This window comes from Clavelina lepadiformis, chromosome 8 (genome assembly GCF_947623445.1).
Source record: "Clavelina lepadiformis chromosome 8, kaClaLepa1.1, whole genome shotgun sequence".
Classification (NCBI taxonomy): Eukaryota; Metazoa; Chordata; class Ascidiacea; order Aplousobranchia; family Clavelinidae; genus Clavelina; species Clavelina lepadiformis.
In genome coordinates, this window is record NC_135247.1 from 17832966 (window position 1) to 17851382 (window position 18417).

The window sequence follows — 18417 nt, forward strand, 5'->3', positions numbered from 1 at the left end:
GGAAATGTAGGTTTATTATATAACATACTGTACCAAAAATAATGACGCTAAACCCTGGGGTCCAGCTTAGGGATAAAATCTTAGAAACCCTATGACAAAATGGAAAATATTTTTTACGCAAATGTGTTGATATCTGCAACAAACAACTGCTTGATACTGCGTGATATGAAAACACGATAATCACGTGATAAGCGAACTTATCCGAGTGCAACGGCCTTCCAAAGCTAAAAAGAGCTGAGGTCAACAACAGAATTGGGTCAAATCCCGATTGTTTACCTCTGGCTATGCGGAAAAATAAACGGTCTTGACAGGCCAAATGTCACGTTTACTTACGATGTCTTGCTTGCCATGGCATAAACTTGCAAAAATACCTAAATAGCGGGGATTGAGGCGATATTATGTCCCAGAAAAACACGTCCAAGCTAACGTTATATCAATAATTCACAACAAACGCTTTCTTCCATCTCACACGTTAAAGGTTGCATCAAGTGTTAAAGTTTGCATTTAACCTGAGGCCGTTAAACAACAAGTGCATTACAGCGCTTAACAAAACGGTTGCAAGAAGCTATAACCAACCAGAAACCGGTTAAGTTTTTCCTAGGAATGGGTCAACATTTCCCGTGCGTCCTTCAACCGTTATTTCGATAAATGACGGCCCTCTCCCTCTCCATAGCTCTACTCCTGTTATTCTTTGTCCCCTATAATGCACGTGTATAAGGTGGAGGAACTGATCACGCGGCGAGCACGCGTTGATCACGCAGCGACCATGTAGTGCTTTTGCAATTTTAAAATCGCCTACGCTGTTTAAGGTAAAGGGTTATTCTGTTGCGAAATGCCGCAACCCTTCAGCTTTTATTTTTTTATTAATATTTGAAAGTGACCAAACTTCAACCATAATTATCAGCTGAAACGTTTGCTCATATTTTTCAAGTTGAATCCGAAGGAGCTTAACCTTAAATTTGTGGCAAAATGTCATAAAACTCAAACAATTTCATAGCGCCATGACATAACACGCAAAAATATTGACGATAAATTGATGTGTTTGATTGATGTGATGCAAATGACAAAGTGCATATACAATACTTCATGAAATAAACTGAATTTGTTGCACCGATATAAAAGCATAAAACAGGTACAATAGTTATAATATTTCACAAAGAATAAAAAAATTATAATTATTTATTATAGAAACCATACCATAGCAATATCGATGTACGTGCCTGTATCAGTAGATTTTCTATTTAAATGTGATGATTTAACGACGATTGTTATACTGAGCTAAGCGATTGTTTGCAGATGGTAAACTTGTAAAAGTCCCTGTAAAGTGGATTTTTTAAGCCTGGTTGACTAAACTTTGGTTTTGGAATTGTGCTTGATCAAATATTTCCGTCAAAGAAGATTTATATCGGTCTCTGAGCACGCAGCAATCACGCCTCTGTCATGCTCGTGTCGTAATCACATCAATTATTGTGTCACACAGAGTCAACAATTGCAAATGTTTGTATTAAAATTAGGTAAGCGCTTCGTCAAACTTGTATTAAGAAAAATAGTTATCATTATAACTAAGCATAAATATTACACATAGTTTGTGCATTGCGTCTGTTTGCTGAGAAAGTGTTTTGGTTGTGATGCATTGCACAACAGCACTTCCAACATGCGTTGTACATGCTCTAACCGCGTGACATACAAAATTGATAACCCATAAGGCAACTAACCACAGTACAGTATATACAATTATACACTGGCTAAGTTACTGTGATAGTGCGATTATGATGACTGATATAGATTTTCTAAGAAAAGCGTTAAAATAAAAGACCACTTGGATATACACTGTAGAATTGTTTTTACGCTAAAAATTTTACAGTAAACAAGATCAAATTTCTAAGAGTCCTATACGAAATATAGTTCTACGCCTATGATACGTTTTGCATTAACTTTCACGGATTAGTAAAGTTACGCATGAAACCTATTTACTGGCATTCGAGTAGGCTCAAAAGTATTGAAACCATGAAAATATTAATTACGTTAAACTACCCCGGCTTGCTAGTTAATGTCATTACTTCAATCCCCCTCGTGGAAGGGATATTTGCCGTTATAAACCCCAAACCAGCCATTTTGAGAAATATTCATTTATACGGTCCTGCACTTTGACTGGTTTTATTCAACGTGAACCTATCCACTTCTATTTTATGTTAAGAAGATTGTGTTACAACATCACCTAGAACACGTGATTATGGTTCAGATTTATAAAACTAGTTTGCCGTTGAATAAGACTGAAACGAGGAATGGCGACATCTACCGTTCTACCTGCAACTGGTAGCTTAACTTCTGTAGTGAATTAGATGAAAGGGAAAAACAAGATGGGTTAAACTGTTTATACTCAGGGTAGGTTAAGCGGTCAATTGGGTACAAAGATCATCGAGAGTTTGTTTCTGGTCAAAATAGGACGCGGTTGGCAATTTTTGTATTTTTCTACATTTTGAAGACTGTTCCATCTTTAAATTCTTACGCCTTCTAACCGGTTACTTGTGGTCGTTTAGGTTACATTGGTACGTCGTTTGCTTTGTTTTGTGACGTACATTCTTGACAATTTTGACACAATAATTCAAAAGGTACCCAATCACGTGTCGGTTGAACAGAGGGCATTTGGTTTAAAGCGAAGCTGCAAGTAATCTGTAACCGTTACTTGTCTCTATAGCTTGATTTATTACAATGAATTCGTATCTTCTTACCAAATCGTATAAGTTTGACAAATGTCAAAATCTTTGTTTTGTGTGAAGTCATGTTATCGATACATGGCGGAAATCGTTACAGCGAAACGGCGGATCACAATTGAGAAAAGTAAGATGTTATTTTAACTTCACCTGTAGCCATGCCCTGCTTCTCTTTTGTTTACAATATCTCATCTTCCTAAATTGCTGCAACTACAGAGCGGAAACGACAGCAGCGTGTTATCAAATTTTCGCGTTTCTGGGTCACCGTGCTGTTTGTTACGTTAAGACACGTGCTTCCCTTAGCCGCTTAGGACATGTTGCATGCGTGATAAGCGCATGGTAGCCGATCTAAAGGAAGATGCCGCACGACTGCTGTGTTGTGTGTACCGGTATAGATAAAACAGCATTTAAAAATTTGCAAAAGTTTTGACCGGCGCATCCTGTTTCTGTCCTTCTCAAAAAATGATCGAAAATTCCACGTATTGCGCCACACTGTGACGCTTTAATCCAACCATTAAAATATTTTTCTTCTTTTACAAAGAATAAATAAATTAACTAAGTCAAGCACAGACTATAAGATTGCGCATTCTCACAAAAGCCTGAATGAAAATAAGTTATGACGTAATACTTTAAATACTTGATTTTGATTTCGAAGTAAAGTTGAAACTGAATCTATTTTTAAGCTATTAGCGGCCGTTTGTAGCCAAATTTGTTTTTGGAGACTTTGAAGATAATGTTCTATAACAGGGATGGGCAAACTTGTTCAATGAAAGAGCCACTTGCGGAAAACTACAAACACCAGCAAGCCGCAAAATCAGTAGTGTGCCAAATTATACCCTGTTTTATATTTTACTATTTTAAAACCTGGTTAACACGGTTTAGACAACATCAATATAATATTATATAATTATTAGTCAATTTGGGATGTTAGTATTCAGTTAGAAGAGCCACAAAAAACATGTCGGCGAGTCGCAGTTTGCCCACCTTTGTTCTATAATTAATTTATTGTATACTATTCTATTAACTATTATTATTGTTATCCATCTATTAACGTATGATTTGACACAACGATAATGTAGCCGAAATTATTTAATAAATAAGAAGACAAAATCACATGCAATAGCTTGCTAAAGTTTTTTAACTTGTGTTTGGATTTGCAAATTCCCTTTTGGTGAATTTGACAATTGAGGAGTTGAAAATTTCGCAAACGTGGCATTCTTGGTCTGAAAGTCTTACAACATCGTTAGACTAACATCGTAATCATCAACAACACTGTCGATATCATTTTATGAAAGGGAAGGAACCAATTGGCATCATTCTGGTGCAAGCTACGACAGAGACAATGGCGTTTACAGTTACCCTCGGCGCCAAGATTTCTAAAAATAAATTTTACTGTCCAGCAATTCACTGAACACGTTCTATTCATGCGTTGTCCACGCAATGATTAACGTCATATCAGCTGATTTTCCTTCTGTCCAGTTGAATTTCGCCACGTCAACTCTACTGTACTTTGATGAAATACACTACGTCTGTTCAATATTCCAAAGCTGGCAAAAATCTGCTCCAGTACCAAAGAAATAAAACATCGTTGAAATAATTTTTGTCTCTTGTTATGGCTGATAAAAAAATTCCAAAATTGAAAAGATCCGATGCTTCCGTTAATTCAAAACAATAAGGTACCAAAATTGCAATTTTACGCTACTAACGTGAAATCTAGTAGCCTACTGGCTTACTAGTAGTAGGCCTGAAACAGACTATTTATCGCAAAAATTTGGCACTCATCGTCCTCTTGGACGTTTTTATTTGAACAGTAAGTTTATTAATTTGACTAAAAATGTGTAAGCTTACATCTTGTTTAAGAATTTAGCTTGCTTTCAGCCAATATATTAACGAAATGGTGTAAGTAGATATCAATGTTGAACGATTTTTTCACCTCTAGCGCCGTTTAACGGCTTTCCTCTTCCCTATTTAAATGAAAAGATTTTTTAATCGGCGAATGGTAATTGATGCTTCTGGGCATCTGTCTTTCTTTGTGACGTTGTTTGAACATTTCTAAGTTTTGAAGTTGCAGAATACCCAACTAACAGTATAATCGAAGAAGAAATGTTATAGGAACCAATAACCTAGCAATTATTTTATTTGCAAACGTTTCAAGAGATGCATAACTTAATTTCAATTCAATATAAGGAATCATCACCGAGTTTAAGTCGTGCAAAAAATTCCCTCCGTCTGACCAAAGAGATTTAAACACATGAGTAGAAACTTCTCTTTTGCGCATGACGTCATGTTTGTTTCTTTTATTCTCTTGGAGCATATTCTACTTTCTCCACGGTCACGGTTCACTACATAACAATAAACATGCAGACGACGACAATGATTTTCAGATCTGTTTGCTGCTGGAACAGATTAGTCTTATTATTACGATGCAGTTATTGGGATCCATTGGGTGTTAAATTTAATTGAAATTAATTAATGAAATCAGGTGATAGTTTTAGGTTCAGCAATTAACTTAGTTTCAGTTCCTTGAACTGATAATGCTGCTGTTTTGTATCAAGGCATGGCTTAGCCTACTTGAGTTGGGCGGGAAGATTTTTTCGTTCACCACATTTAAGGTAAAAATAAAATGAATGGATGAAAAATTTAGATAGACCGAGTCATATTGTATTGTTTCATCTGCGCATAAAATTACGCTCCACGCGCAGAAAAAAAAAAACTTTACAGATTAAGACTCAATAGTACAGGTCTTATGTTGCAGGCTTTGAGTTATTGAAATAAGCTAAATAGTCTGAAATAATGGCAAACTTGTGCTGTTTACCAATGTGCAACAACAGGTCACCTGCCGTGACTCTGTTTAAGATACCTTCGAGAAAATTTGTAAAAAAGGAGAAGGAAAGCTGGGCAGAAAGGTTAGAGTGTATCGTGCTGGCTTGCAGAAGCGACGAGCACATAAAAAATCTATTTGCTCGAGATGCTGTGAAAATGTGTGAAATGCATTTTGAAAGATCTGACATTGTTTTAAGTAAAATTTGTTTTACATACACTTAAATGTAGTGTAACTAGTGTATTGAGGAAAGATATTTAATGTAATGGCATATCTAGCGTTTGATGCAGTGTTTGTTTTCCATGAGATGGTTTGATGCAGAACTTCATTAAATTTACTAGCGAGTGAGCACAGCATAACACTGCATCTGTAACAAGCTATTAGTGCAAACCTTCACTGTGGTTTCAGATTAATATATGTACCATTACAAGTATCAAAGTACTTTGGCGCAGGTACATTCAAGAAAGCCGCCGAAGAAGCGTATCTTTGAAACAAAAGTACATTTCAAATCTGTTGCGTCCTTGAAATCTGCTCGCTTGGCGGAAGGTTGGCAGAGATCATTTGAAAACAAAAATCTTGTTTTTTCTTTTTATGATGGCTGTGATCAACCTAAATACTCGATTGGAGTATTATATGACATGTCATTAAGGATATGCTATTATGGCTGGAAAGCACCTCGCTCAAGTTGTATTTACTCCCTGGACATAACTACTCAAACACTACACGGCACCATAAAAGATATTGAATCGTTTTCAATATGTTCTGGATTGTACAATTCTGGAAGTGGCCTGCCACACATGACCACCAAATCTATGACACCATTCAGTTCTGAAAATGCACCAACAGTTAGGAAACTTGCATACAGGTGAAACTAGTTTTTCAATTGTGCCTATTGCATTTGTTACATAAATGAAATTCATCATTATTTAACATTGAATGAATCATATAGAGTGGTGGGATTCAGCCGGTTCGTGCGAACCGGTTCTTGGAATTTTAATGACATCTGCGAACTGGTTGTTAACAAGCATATGTATAAGCCTATGTGTATGTCGGTAACGGGTCAATATGGCATACTGCTAGTGAGAGAAGGAAATTTTAACATATTTCAATCCCACCGCTGACCATATACTTACTTATTTTTGGTAACACTGATAATGCATTGCACTTAAAGTGTACACCGTATCTTAGGCATATTTTGTGACTTTTCTTGTTAAATGAACCAAATTTCTTGTTGTTAGAAATGCAAGTTGTGAACTTTTTCTCAAGGAAAGTGGTCAGTGCAGGAGTTGTTGTAATGTAAATGAAAAGGAGGGACGGCTCAACCAGAAAAGGCTAAATTATTACCATATGGTTAAAGATCAACCTTTAAAACGATCAGCGCAGCCAACATTTAACCTACCATCTCGAATTACCTCCACCTTTACTGCTAATGAAATTTGGTGATATTGCACTTCGTAATCCTATTAGTAATAGTCTCATTCGCAAGGTTGTCAGTGTCAGTAGCTGTGCTTTTTACACTTAACTATATGTAGGTTGAGCAATGCCAGAAGATAGAAATAAAACAGTATTATTTAAGACAGTCTTGTTGTTATGAAGTAAATCTTTATTAGCATTAGAGAATTGGAAGCTAAGGTTTCGACTCTGTTAGCTGATGATACGGTGCAAGTGGAGGTAGATAAAATTATGTCAGATGACATGACAGCCATTGTTAAAGCAGGTATCATACCGATTACAAAGCTGGTAATCCAGAATATGTTACTTATAACTATTCTAATGAAGCTACAAATGTAATGTGATGCACCTACACAATGCATATAACTCAGTCTTTTTTGTGTCGTGTGTTTTTGTGAAGTTTACGTAAATATCATACATTTTATTTAGCTCAAGATGAGGATAAAATTGATAACTTCTACTCAATCTTTTGGAAAGAGCAGCAAAAGCTAAATAGTATGAAAAGAAATGGGGAAAGATATCACCCTGAGTTAATAAAGTAGGTTTAGGTCTCCTTGAGTAATAAACTACTGAAGTAATTGGTGTAAAGATATCAACATGTTTTAAGTTCAGTTGACCTCAATTTTTTGTTTATTTCGTAAAAGCGTGCTAAAATCAACCCTTGCAATTTTCTTTATAGATTCTGTTTGAGTCTAGCTGCTAAAAGTAAAAGCGCCTATGAAGAATTACGACAAAGTGGCATTTTACGACTACCAAGCTCACGCACCCTAAATGACTATCGGTAGCGTATGGGTTCTGTTCTCTGCAATTTGGCTACTACTAGCTACCTACGAGCAATTGTTTCACTTGCTCACTTTTGTACTGTTTTCAGAAACGTTTACTGCACTGCACCTGGCATTCAAGATAATGTTTTAGAAGAACTGAAATCCAAAAGTCTCAGTCTAGCATCACATGAACGATTTCTCGTTATATCAATCGATGAAATGAAAGGTGAAACTTTTCTTGGTATTTTTAACACTATTAATCACACTGTGTAAGATTCTTATTCATGCTTTATGACAAAACAATGACACAAGTTATTAACTGTATATGCACGAGATATAGCCTGTTGCTTATTTTGTTTACAGTGAAAGAAAATATTGTGTATAATGCAGCAACAGACCGAATAATAGGATTTGTTGATCTGGGTGTCGACAGACAATACAATAATGAAGCTCCTGCCACACATGCCCTACAATTTTATGGTAGGAGTATCCTCAGCAATTTTTCCCGGCCTATTGTCTTTTATGCCACCAAGAATACAAAGGCATTTCACTTGGTTAGCATGTTCTGGGAAGTGGTTGAATCCTTGGCCGGATGTGGTTTTACAGTCTTAGCACTTGTTGCTGATGGTGCATCCTGCAATCGAAAATTGTTCCAATTGCTCAATAATTCCAATTTGACCGTCCCCTACAAGTGCATTAATATTTATCAGCCAGAAATGCCTATTTATTTGATTAGTGACCCTCCACACTTGCTGAAGACAGCCTGTAACTGTGTGAGATCCAGCCGTCCAGGTGGAGCTAGAATGATGAAGTACAATCAACATTTCATTTTGTGGGAGCATTTTTGCCATGTTCCTTACCTATTTGAAAGTTCAGAGTTGAGAAGTTGCAAGTTGACTGATGGCCATTTTTCCCATAAGAGTTACGCAAAAATGCGGGTTTGCTATGCCGCACAATTGCTCTCTGGAACTGTCTCCAGTTTAATGAAGAGTCGTGGTGGAGAAGAAATGAAGATGAGTGCGTGGTTTGCTGGTTTGATGAATAAGTGGTTTGACCTCATGAACACCAGATTAAATTATTCATACAACCCAGACTTGAAACCATATACAACGATTGATGATCCTCGTCTGAAATGGCTTAATACATTCCTTTCAGAGTTAAAACAATGGAAAAGCAGTTTAACTGGGTCCGTTTCCGAACAGTCAAAGCAGTTTCTGAGCCATCAAACCTACGACGGTTTAGTTTCCACATCCATGGCCATTGCTGAATTGGTGAAATTCTTGTTGGAGAACAGCCCAGAAGGTTCATACGTCTTAACTAAGCGCTTAAACCAAGACCCATTGGAGGCCTATTTCGGTCATATGAGACAAACTGGCCGTCGAAATGAAGTGCCTGATATTCACCAATATGCACAATTTGAAAATGTGATAATGTGCAAAAAGAATATCAAGTCACTTAAGGGGTCAAATGTAAATCACGTTATTGACTGGAAACATGGTGATGTTTGCGATGATCCAATGCCGAAGCGAAAAAAATAACTTGATTTCGAGTGTTTTGACAGTCTGCTTGTGCAATACAGTAACACTTAATCCTTCTTGAGCTAAAACTGACAAAGTACATGTAAGAAGACAACTATGTAATGTACATTCATTTTAATGATTTTCTCAGACTTACATTTTGATCAGAGGTTACATGCAGTACTGAATTTAAATGATTGGCTTTTTGATAGCATCTAATGATTAGATTCTAATCTTCACGTAAAATTTACATATTTTCATGCAATTTTTGCAAACATTCATCAAAAACAAGATTTTCAAATATATCTTTTATGTTACAAACACTCAAAGAAGACATGCAACTTTCCATGATGTGCTCCTTTATGTCTTGTTTCCTAAAGACACTTTCTGCATACATCAACAATTTCACTAGTGATTTCGCTGGAACTGTAAGATGTCCATAATTGTTATTATTTAAAGCGGAAATCAAGGAACTATTAGTGGTTTCATTACTATAATCAGTTAAACAAGACAATAGATCTATTTCTCTCGGATTTATACAACGCTTAGTGAGTTTCTGCAAAATATAACCACCTATGTACTGAATTATGAATTCTTCGTCTCGGGTTAACTTGTGTAATGTCAAGTGTTTCCCCTTTTTGTTGTGTGCAACAGTGGTAACGTGTGATAAAAATACATCAAACAATTTTCGTGTTAAACATAGTGACAATTTTCTTGGCAAGAAAAATAGTGATGGGATGCACGTAATTCCATCACAGGAGAATTTATGAAACAGTTCATCCGGTGAACTGTACGAAGAAAATAGCTTCATAAAATAGTTAACCGCATCTGCAGTTAGATCTGTTTTAACGCCACCCACTGTTTCCCACCGTTCCATCAGCTTTTCTCTTGTAACATTATTGCAAGAAGATTCTGCAAGACAAGTGTAAAATTAAGTTTGTTTGATTTTTTTAATCAGAATCTGCCAATGATAGAGCTCCAAATGAAATAAGTTTCAAACAAAAAACAAATATACCGTGAGCAGTTTTTTGATGAGCCAGCAAAGTTTCATTACTTGTGCAATTATGCAAACATTGTCCACATCTGCAAATAAATATTTTCATTATCAGATTAAATGACATCAATATATCAGTACAGCATTTCTTCAAATATTCGTTACGACTTACATTAATTTGTTGTTTTGCTTGGCTGTTTATTATAAATTGGCGAGAACGTACGCTCTGGGTGACCGCCATACAGGACAAGCTCAACAGCAGTTGGCTAATTGATTAATAGGCATATCGTATCTTACATGAAGTTTGCTGCATCTTCTTCTGGGTCACAATCTATTTCAATAATTAACTTCAAATTGACATCCATTAGATCTCAACAACTGCACCACAATAACAAGATCTGAAATCAGATTTCCAGTAGCCTATTTTATGCGCAGATGAAACAATACAATATGACTCGGTCTATCTAAATTTTTCATCCATTCATTTTATTTTTACCTTAAATGTGGTGAACGAAAAAATCTTCCCGCGCAACTCAAGTAGGCTAAGCCATGCCTTGATACAAAACAGCAGCATTATCAGTTCAAGGAACTGAAACTAAGTTAATTGCTGAACCTAAAACTATCACCTGATTTCATTAATTAATTTCAATTAAATTTAACACCCAATGGATCCCAATAACTGCATCGTAATAATAAGACTAATCTGTTCCAGCAGCAAACAGATCTGAAAATCATTGTCGTCGTCTGCATGTTTATTGTTATGTAGTGAACCGTGACCGTGGAGAAAGTAGAATATGCTCCAAGAGAATAAAAGAAACAAACATGACGTCATGCGCAAAAGAGAAGTTTCTACTCATGTGTTTAAATCTCTTTGGTCTGACCAAAGAGATTTAAACACATGAGTAGAAACTTCTCTTTTGCGCATGACGTCATGTTTCTTTCTTTTATTCTCTTGGAGCATATTCTACTTTCTCCACGGTCACGGTTCACTACATAACAATAAACATGCAGACGACGACAATGATTTTCAGATCTGTTTGCTGCTGGAACAGATTAGTCTTATTATTACGATGCAGTTATTGGGATCCATTGGGTGTTAAATTTAATTGAAATTAATAAATGAAATCAGGTGATAGTTTTAGGTTCAGCAATTAACTTAGTTTCAGTTCCTTGAACTGATAATGCTGCTGTTTTGTATCAAGGCATGGCTTAGCCTACTTGAGTTGCGCGGGAAGATTTTTTTGTTCACCACATTTAAGGTAAAAATAAAATGAATGGATGAAAAATTTAGATAGACCGAGTCATATTGTATTGTTTCATCTGCGCATAAAATTACGCTCCACGCGCAGAATAAAAACTTTACAGATTAAGACTCAATAGTACAGGTCTTATGTTGCAGGCTTTGAGTTATTGAAATAAGCTAAATAGTCTGAAATAATGGCAAACTTGTGCTGTTTACCAATGTGCAACAACAGGTCACTTGCCGTGACTCTGTTTAAGATACCTTCGAGAAAATTTGTAAAAAAGGAGAAGGAAAGCTGGGCAGAAAGGTTAGAGTGTATCGTGCTGGCTTGCAGAAGCGACGAGCACATAAAAAATCTATTTGCTCGAGATGCTGTGAAAATGTGTGAAGTGCATTTTGAAAGATCTGACATTGTTTTAAGTAAAATTTGTTTTACATACACTTACATGTAGTGTAACTAGTGTATTGAGGAAAGATATTTAATGTAATGGCATATCTAGCGTTTGATGCAGTGTTTGTTTTCCATGAGATGGTTTGATGCAGAACTTCATTAAATTTACTAGCGAGTGAGCACAGCATAACACTGCATCTGTAACAAGCTATTAGTGCAAACCTTCACTGTGGTTTCAGATTAATATATGTACCATTACAAGTATCAAAGTACTTTGGCGCAGGTACATTCAAGAAAGCCGCCGAAGAAGCGTATCTTTGAAACAAAAGTACATTTCAAATCTGTTGCGTCCTTGAAATCTGCTCGCTTGGCGGAAGGTTGGCAGAGATCATTTGAAAACAAAAATCTTGTTTTTTCTTTTTATGATGGCTGTGATCAACCTAAATACTCGATTGGAGTATTATATGACATGTCATTAAGGATATGCTATTATGGCTGGAAAGCACCTCGCTCAAGTTGTATTTACTCCCTGGACATAACTACTCAAACACTACACGGCACCATAAAAGATATTGAATCGTTTTCAATATGTTCTGGATTGTACAATTCTGGAAGTGGCCTGCCACACATGACCACCAAATCTATGACACCATTCAGTTCTGAAAATGCACCAACAGTTAGGAAACTTGCATACAGGTGAAACTAGTTTTTCAATTGTGCCTATTGCATTTGTTACATAAATGAAATTCATCATTATTTAACATTGAATGAATCATATAGAGTGGTGGGATTCAGCCGGTTCGTGCGAACCGGTTCTTGGAATTTTAATGACATCTGCGAACTGGTTGTTAACAAGCATATGTATAAGCCTATGTGTATGTCGGTAACGGGTCAATATGGCATGCTGCTAGTGAGAGAAGGAAATTTTAACATATTTCAATCCCACCGCTGACCATATACTTACTTATTTTTGGTAACACTGATAATGCATTGCACTTAAAGTGTACACCGTATCTTAGGCATATTTTGTGACTTTTCTTGTTAAATGAACCAAATTTCTTGTTGTTAGAAATGCAAGTTGTGAACTTTTTCTCAAGGAAAGTGGTCAGTGCAGGAGTTGTTGTAATATAAATGAAAAGGAGGGACGGCTCAACCAGAAAAGGCTAAATTATTACCATATGGTTAAAGATCAACCTTTAAAACGATCAGCGCAGCCAACATTTAACCTACCATCTCGAATTACCTCCACCTTTACTGCTAATGAAATTTGGTGATATTGCACTTCGTAATCCTATTAGTAATAGTCTCATTCGCAAGGTTGTCAGTGTCAGTAGCTGTGCTTTTTACACTTAACTATATGTAGGTTGAGCAATGCCAGAAGATAGAAATAAAACAGTATTATTTAAGACAGTCTTGTTGTTATAAAGTAAATCTTTATTAGCATTAGAGAATTGGAAGCTAAGGTTTCGACTCTGTTAGCTGATGATACGGTGCAAGTGGAGGTAGATAAAATTATGTCAGATGACATGACAGCCATTGTTAAAGCAGGTATCATACCGATTACAAAGCTGGTAATCCAGAATATGTTACTTATAACTATTCTAATGAAGCTACAAATGTAATGTGATGCACCTACACAATGCATATAACTCAGTCTTTTTTGTGTCGTGTGTTTTTGTGAAGTTTACGTAAATATCATACATTTTATTTAGCTCAAGATGAGGATAAAATTGATAACTTCTACTCAATCTTTTGGAAAGAGCAGCAAAAGCTAAATAGTATGAAAAGAAATGGGGAAAGATATCACCCTGAGTTAATAAAGTAGGTTTAGGTCTCCTTGAGTAATAAACTACTGAAGTAATTGGTGTAAAGATATCAACATGTTTTAAGTTCAGTTGACCTCAATTTTTTGTTTATTTCGTAAAAGCGTGCTAAAATCAACCCTTGCAATTTTCTTTATAGATTCTGTTTGAGTCTAGCTGCTAAAAGTAAAAGCGCCTATGAAGAATTACGACAAAGTGGCATTTTACGACTACCAAGCTCACGCACCCTAAATGACTATCGGTAGCGTATGGGTTCTGTTCTCTGCAATTTGGCTACTACTAGCTACCTACGAGCAATTGTTTCACTTGCTCACTTTTGTACTGTTTTCAGAAACGTTTACTGCACTGCACCTGGCATTCAAGATAATGTTTTAGAAGAACTGAAATCCAAAAGTCTCAGTCTAGCATCACATGAACGATTTCTCGTTATATCAATCGATGAAATGAAAGGTGAAACTTTTCTTGATATTTTTAACACTATTAATCACACTGTGTAAGATTCTTATTCATGCTTTATGACAAAACAATGACACAAGTTATTAACTGTATATGCACGAGATATAGCCTGTTGCTTATTTTGTTTACAGTGAAAGAAAATATTGTGTATAATGCAGCAACAGACCGAATAATAGGATTTGTTGATCTGGGTGTCAACAGACAATACAATAATGAAGCTCCTGCCACACATGCCCTACAATTTTATGGTAGGAGTATCCTCAGCAATTTTTCCCGGCCTATTGTCTTTTATGCCACCAAGAATACAAAGGCATTTCACTTGGTTAGCATGTTCTGGGAAGTAGTTGAATCCTTGGCCGGATGTGGTTTTACAGTCTTAGCACTTGTTGCTGATGGTGCATCCTGCAATCGAAAATTGTTCCAATTGCTCAATAATTCCAATTTGACCGTCCCCTACAAGTGCATTAATATTTATCAGCCAGAAATGCCTATTTATTTGATTAGTGACCCTCCACACTTGCTGAAGACAGCCTGTAACTGTGTGAGATCCAGCCGTCTAGGTGGAGCTAGAATGATGAAGTACAATCAACATTTCATTTTGTGGGAGCATTTTTGCCATGTTCCCTACCTATTTGAAAGTTCAGAGTTGAGAAGTTGCAAGTTGACTGAGACCCATTGGAGGCCTATTTCGGTCATATGAGACAAACTGGCCGTCGAAATGAAGTGCCTGATATTCACCAATATGTACAATTTGAAAATGTGATAATGTGCAAAAAGAATATCAAGTCACTTAAGGGGTCAAATGTAAATCATGTTATTGACTGGAAACATGGTGATGTTTGCGATGATCCAATGCGAAAAAAATAACTTGATTTCGAGTGTTTTGACAGTCTGCTTGTGCAATACAGTAGTACTTAATCCTTCTTGAGCTAAAACTGACGAAGTACATGTAAGAAGACAACTATGTAATGTACATTCATTTTAATGATTTTCTCAGACTTACATTTTGATCAGAGGTATGCAGTACTGAATTTAAATGATTGGCTTTTTGATAGCATCTAATCTTCACGTAAAATTTACATATTTTCATGCACAATTTTTGCAAACATTCATCAAAAACAAGATTTTCAAATATATCTTTTATGTTACAAACACTCAAAGAAGACATGCAACTTTCCATGATGTGCTCCTTTATGTCTTGTTTCCTAAAGACACTTTGTACATACATCAACAGTTTCACTAGTGATTTCGCTGGAACTGTAAGATGTCCATAATTGTTATTATTTAAAGTGGAAATCAAGGAACTATTAGTGGTTTCATTACTATAATCAGTTAAACAAGACAATAGATCTATTTCACTCGGATTTATACAGCGCTTAGTGAGTTTCTGCAAAATATAACCACCTATGTACTGAATTATGAATTCTTCGTCTCGGGTTAACTTGTGTAATGTCAAGTGTTTCCCCTTTTTGTTGTGTGCAACAGTGGTAACGTGTGATAAAAATACATCAAACAATTTTCGTGACATAGTGACAATTTTCTTGGCAAGAAAAATAGTGATGGGATGCACGTAATTCCATCACAGGAGAATTTATGAAACAGTTCATCCGGTGAACTGTACGAAGAAAATAGCTTCATAAAATAGTTAACCGCATCTGCAGTTAGATCCGTTTTAACGCCACCCACTGTTTCCCACCATTCCATCAGCTTTTCTCTTGTAACATTATTGCAAGAAGATTCTGCAAGACAAGTGTAAAATTAAGTTTGTTTGATTTTTTTAATCGGAATCTGCCAATGATAGAGCTCCAAATGAAATAAGTTTCAAACAAAAAACAAATATACCGTGAGCAGTTTTTTGATGAGCCAGCAAAGTTTCATTACTTGTGCAGTTATGCAAACATTGTCCACATCTGCAAATAAATATTTTCATTATCAGATTAAATGACATCAATATATCAGTACTGTACAGCATTTCTTCAAATATTCGTTACGACTTACATTAATTTGTTGTTTTGCTTGGCTGTTTATTATAAATTGGCGAGAACGTACACTCTGGGTGACCGCTATACAGGACAAGCTCAACAGCAGTTGGCTAATTGATTAATAGGCATATCGTATCTTACATGAAGTTTGCTGCATCGCCTTCTGGGTCACAATCTATTTCAATAATTAACTTCAAATTGACATCCATTAGATCCCAACAACTGCACCACAATAACAAGATCTGAAATCAAACTTTCAGTAGCCTATTTTAATGACACAACACCTGCAACATAAGGCCTATGCTAATGAGTTTAGTTGCTAATTGCTTGGTCGAAGAGAAATGTGGGGAACGAAAAAATCTTCGCGCGCAACTCAAGTAGGCTAAGCCATGCCTTGATACAAAACAGCAGCATTATCAGTTCAAGGAACTGAAACTAAGTTAATTGCTGAACCTAAAACTCTCACCTGATTTCATTAATTAATTTCAATTAAATTTAACACCCAATGGATCCCAACAACTGCACCCTAATAATAAGACTAATCTGTTCCAGCAGCAAACAGATCTGAAAATCATTGTCGTCGTCTGCATGTTTATTGTTATGTAGTGAACCGTGACCGTGGAGAAAGTAGAATATGCTCCAAGAGAATAAAAGAAAGAAACATGACGTCATGCGCAAAAGAGAAGTTTCTACTCATGTGTTTAAATCTCTTTGGTCTGACCAACGATATAAAGAACATGATGGGAAACTACCTCCTCCTCGTTTGTTTCTTTTTTATGAGAAGAGAAGGTTTTGTTTCGCCCGCGTCACGCATGGTTGCGGACACTTACTCACTCACACTTCGCCAGTCGTGGCGAAAAGTTATACGCATTTGCATGGTTCGTTTATCGATTACTGAGAAGTGAGGTTGCTGTTTACGTTGTTTTTGACGATTCAAACGTGTGTAACCTATCAGTTGCCAACATGTCGTCTGCACCAGCACTTACTGCAGAATATTTAATTGAAATCGTTGTCGACGATGAAGAGTGTAGAATCAAGCCTGTATCATCTTCTGCTTTGCAAGCTAATGATCTCTTTCAGTAAGTTAAATTACGATAGGCTGAGGCTACAAGCAGAGACCTTTTAAGTATATGGTGCTTATGGCTTTATATGATTTAGAAACTCTCTCTCACACCAGGAAAATAGAAGGTTGGATGCATTTAATGAGTTTACTTTTGCATGTTACTGGTTAGGTGTAAATACTGTGATGAAAAATTTAAAAGTCAGCGAGGTTTTGAAGTTCATCAAAAGGTCAAGCATCGTGGTTATTTAGGTAAGTCCTGCTGCCTTAAGGTTTTGTATATTTCTGTAAGTTTACATGTTTAGCAGGATAAATTTGCGTGTATGCCAAATACAGGATTTTTCACAAGCTAACATTTTTTAAGGCATTTCCTCTGAGAAGTGTTCTTGCAAAGCAATTAAAAGTATGTGGGTTGAGGTATGTGAATCACCAGATGATTTGACGACAGAAGCCATTGATTACTTTATGAACATTTTCGCCACCAAACCAAATGGATCTGAGTTGTTGACAACGTTTAGTATAGATGGCATATCTAGAATTCTTCATATTTTTGGCCCGAATGCAGATCGATGCAAATCACTTGAAGCCACAAGGAAAATGTTTGATCTTTTTCTCAGGTATATATTTTTATGATTCAGCTTAACATTTAATGTGATAACTGATAAGATATCAATGTTGTATTATACTGATATTGAATGGTGTGGTAATATGTTCCAACTTTCTGAAATCAATTGCAATAAGTTGGATTTTTTACTCTAGGAAAATACACGCAGAAAAAAAAACAGAATTGCCATCAAGTAACCTCACTCCTGATGAAATTAGTATTCTCGAGTATGTTGGAGGATATATTCTGCGTAAACTGAAACGCAATGGAGATGAAGAGGAACTTGCCATTTTAGCACAGCTGGAAGACAGCATAAACTGTTTTGTTCCTTCTGATAATTCATTAATTTCTATCTTACAGTGCAATGAGTATGGGACACTGCTTAAACCTAATCAAACATTGCTTGATGTACTAAAGTTTTTAGAAATTAACTTTCGAAATCACGCAACTTTAAAAGATACCATATCTAATGCAATTAGTTCTCTTGATTTGTCAGAGTTGCATGACATCACTAATAATTATGACTTAGATGCTTATGTGTTGCAACGTGTTGGTCACCTTTTTTTCAAAATTCGATCGTTTCAAAAGGCGAAGGT

General features: G+C 36.1%; 2 protein-coding genes and 1 long non-coding RNA gene across 4 annotated transcripts; 1 reads left to right on the forward strand and 2 right to left on the reverse strand.

The window, feature by feature from the left end:
* Positions 1 to 10084: 10084 nt before the first annotated feature.
* On the reverse strand, positions 10085 to 10570 carry LOC143469575 (uncharacterized). The gene is made up of 3 exons (XR_013119143.1): positions 10435 to 10570; positions 10284 to 10351; positions 10085 to 10180 (listed from the first exon to the last, which is right to left on the reverse strand). It is a non-coding gene; the product is annotated as an uncharacterized LOC143469575 (long non-coding RNA).
* A 5006-nt stretch (positions 10571 to 15576) lies between these two features.
* Positions 15577 to 16437, reverse strand: LOC143469782 (uncharacterized). 2 transcript variants are annotated; one of them, XR_013119210.1, is made up of 3 exons: positions 16174 to 16309; positions 16018 to 16085; positions 15577 to 15914 (listed from the first exon to the last, which is right to left on the reverse strand). XR_013119210.1 is itself a non-coding variant. In XM_076967597.1 (3 exons), the coding sequence occupies exons 1-3, from the start codon at positions 16364 to 16366 to the stop codon at positions 15628 to 15630; spliced, it is 423 nt and encodes a 140-aa protein (XP_076823712.1). In that variant the 5' UTR covers positions 16367 to 16437; the 3' UTR covers positions 15577 to 15627. The 2 variants fall into 2 exon arrangements, 1 of the variants encoding a protein (XP_076823712.1); XM_076967597.1 differs by having other exon boundaries at positions 16299 to 16437.
* A 628-nt stretch (positions 16438 to 17065) lies between these two features.
* Positions 17066 to 17850, forward strand: LOC143469444 (uncharacterized). Its single transcript, XM_076967137.1, has 3 exons — positions 17066 to 17236; positions 17390 to 17469; positions 17582 to 17850. Exons 1-3 carry the CDS (start codon positions 17121 to 17123, stop codon positions 17848 to 17850), a joined length of 465 nt encoding a protein of 154 aa, XP_076823252.1. The 5' UTR covers positions 17066 to 17120.
* The last annotated feature ends 567 nt before the right edge of the window (positions 17851 to 18417 follow it).

What these genes read in the sequence shown, in the direction of transcription:
- LOC143469782 (XM_076967597.1), bottom strand. Translation starts at nt 16,366, where the DNA reads ATGGATGTCAATTTGAAGTTAATTATTGAAATAGATTGTGACCCAGAA. An exon ending in GGCGATGCAGCAAACTTCAT is followed by an intron (nt 16,086 to 16,298) that starts GTAAGATACGAT and finishes ATTTATTTGCAG; the next exon opens with ATGTGGACAATGTTTGCATA. An exon ending in TCATCAAAAAACTGCTCACG is followed by an intron (nt 15,915 to 16,017) that starts GTATATTTGTTT and finishes CTTGTCTTGCAG; the next exon opens with AATCTTCTTGCAATAATGTT.
- LOC143469444 (XM_076967137.1), top strand. Translation starts at nt 17,121, where the DNA reads ATGTCGTCTGCACCAGCACTTACTGCAGAATATTTAATTGAAATCGTT. An exon ending in CAAGCTAATGATCTCTTTCA is followed by an intron (nt 17,237 to 17,389) that starts GTAAGTTAAATT and finishes GTTACTGGTTAG; the next exon opens with GTGTAAATACTGTGATGAAA. An exon ending in CAAGCATCGTGGTTATTTAG is followed by an intron (nt 17,470 to 17,581) that starts GTAAGTCCTGCT and finishes ACATTTTTTAAG; the next exon opens with GCATTTCCTCTGAGAAGTGT.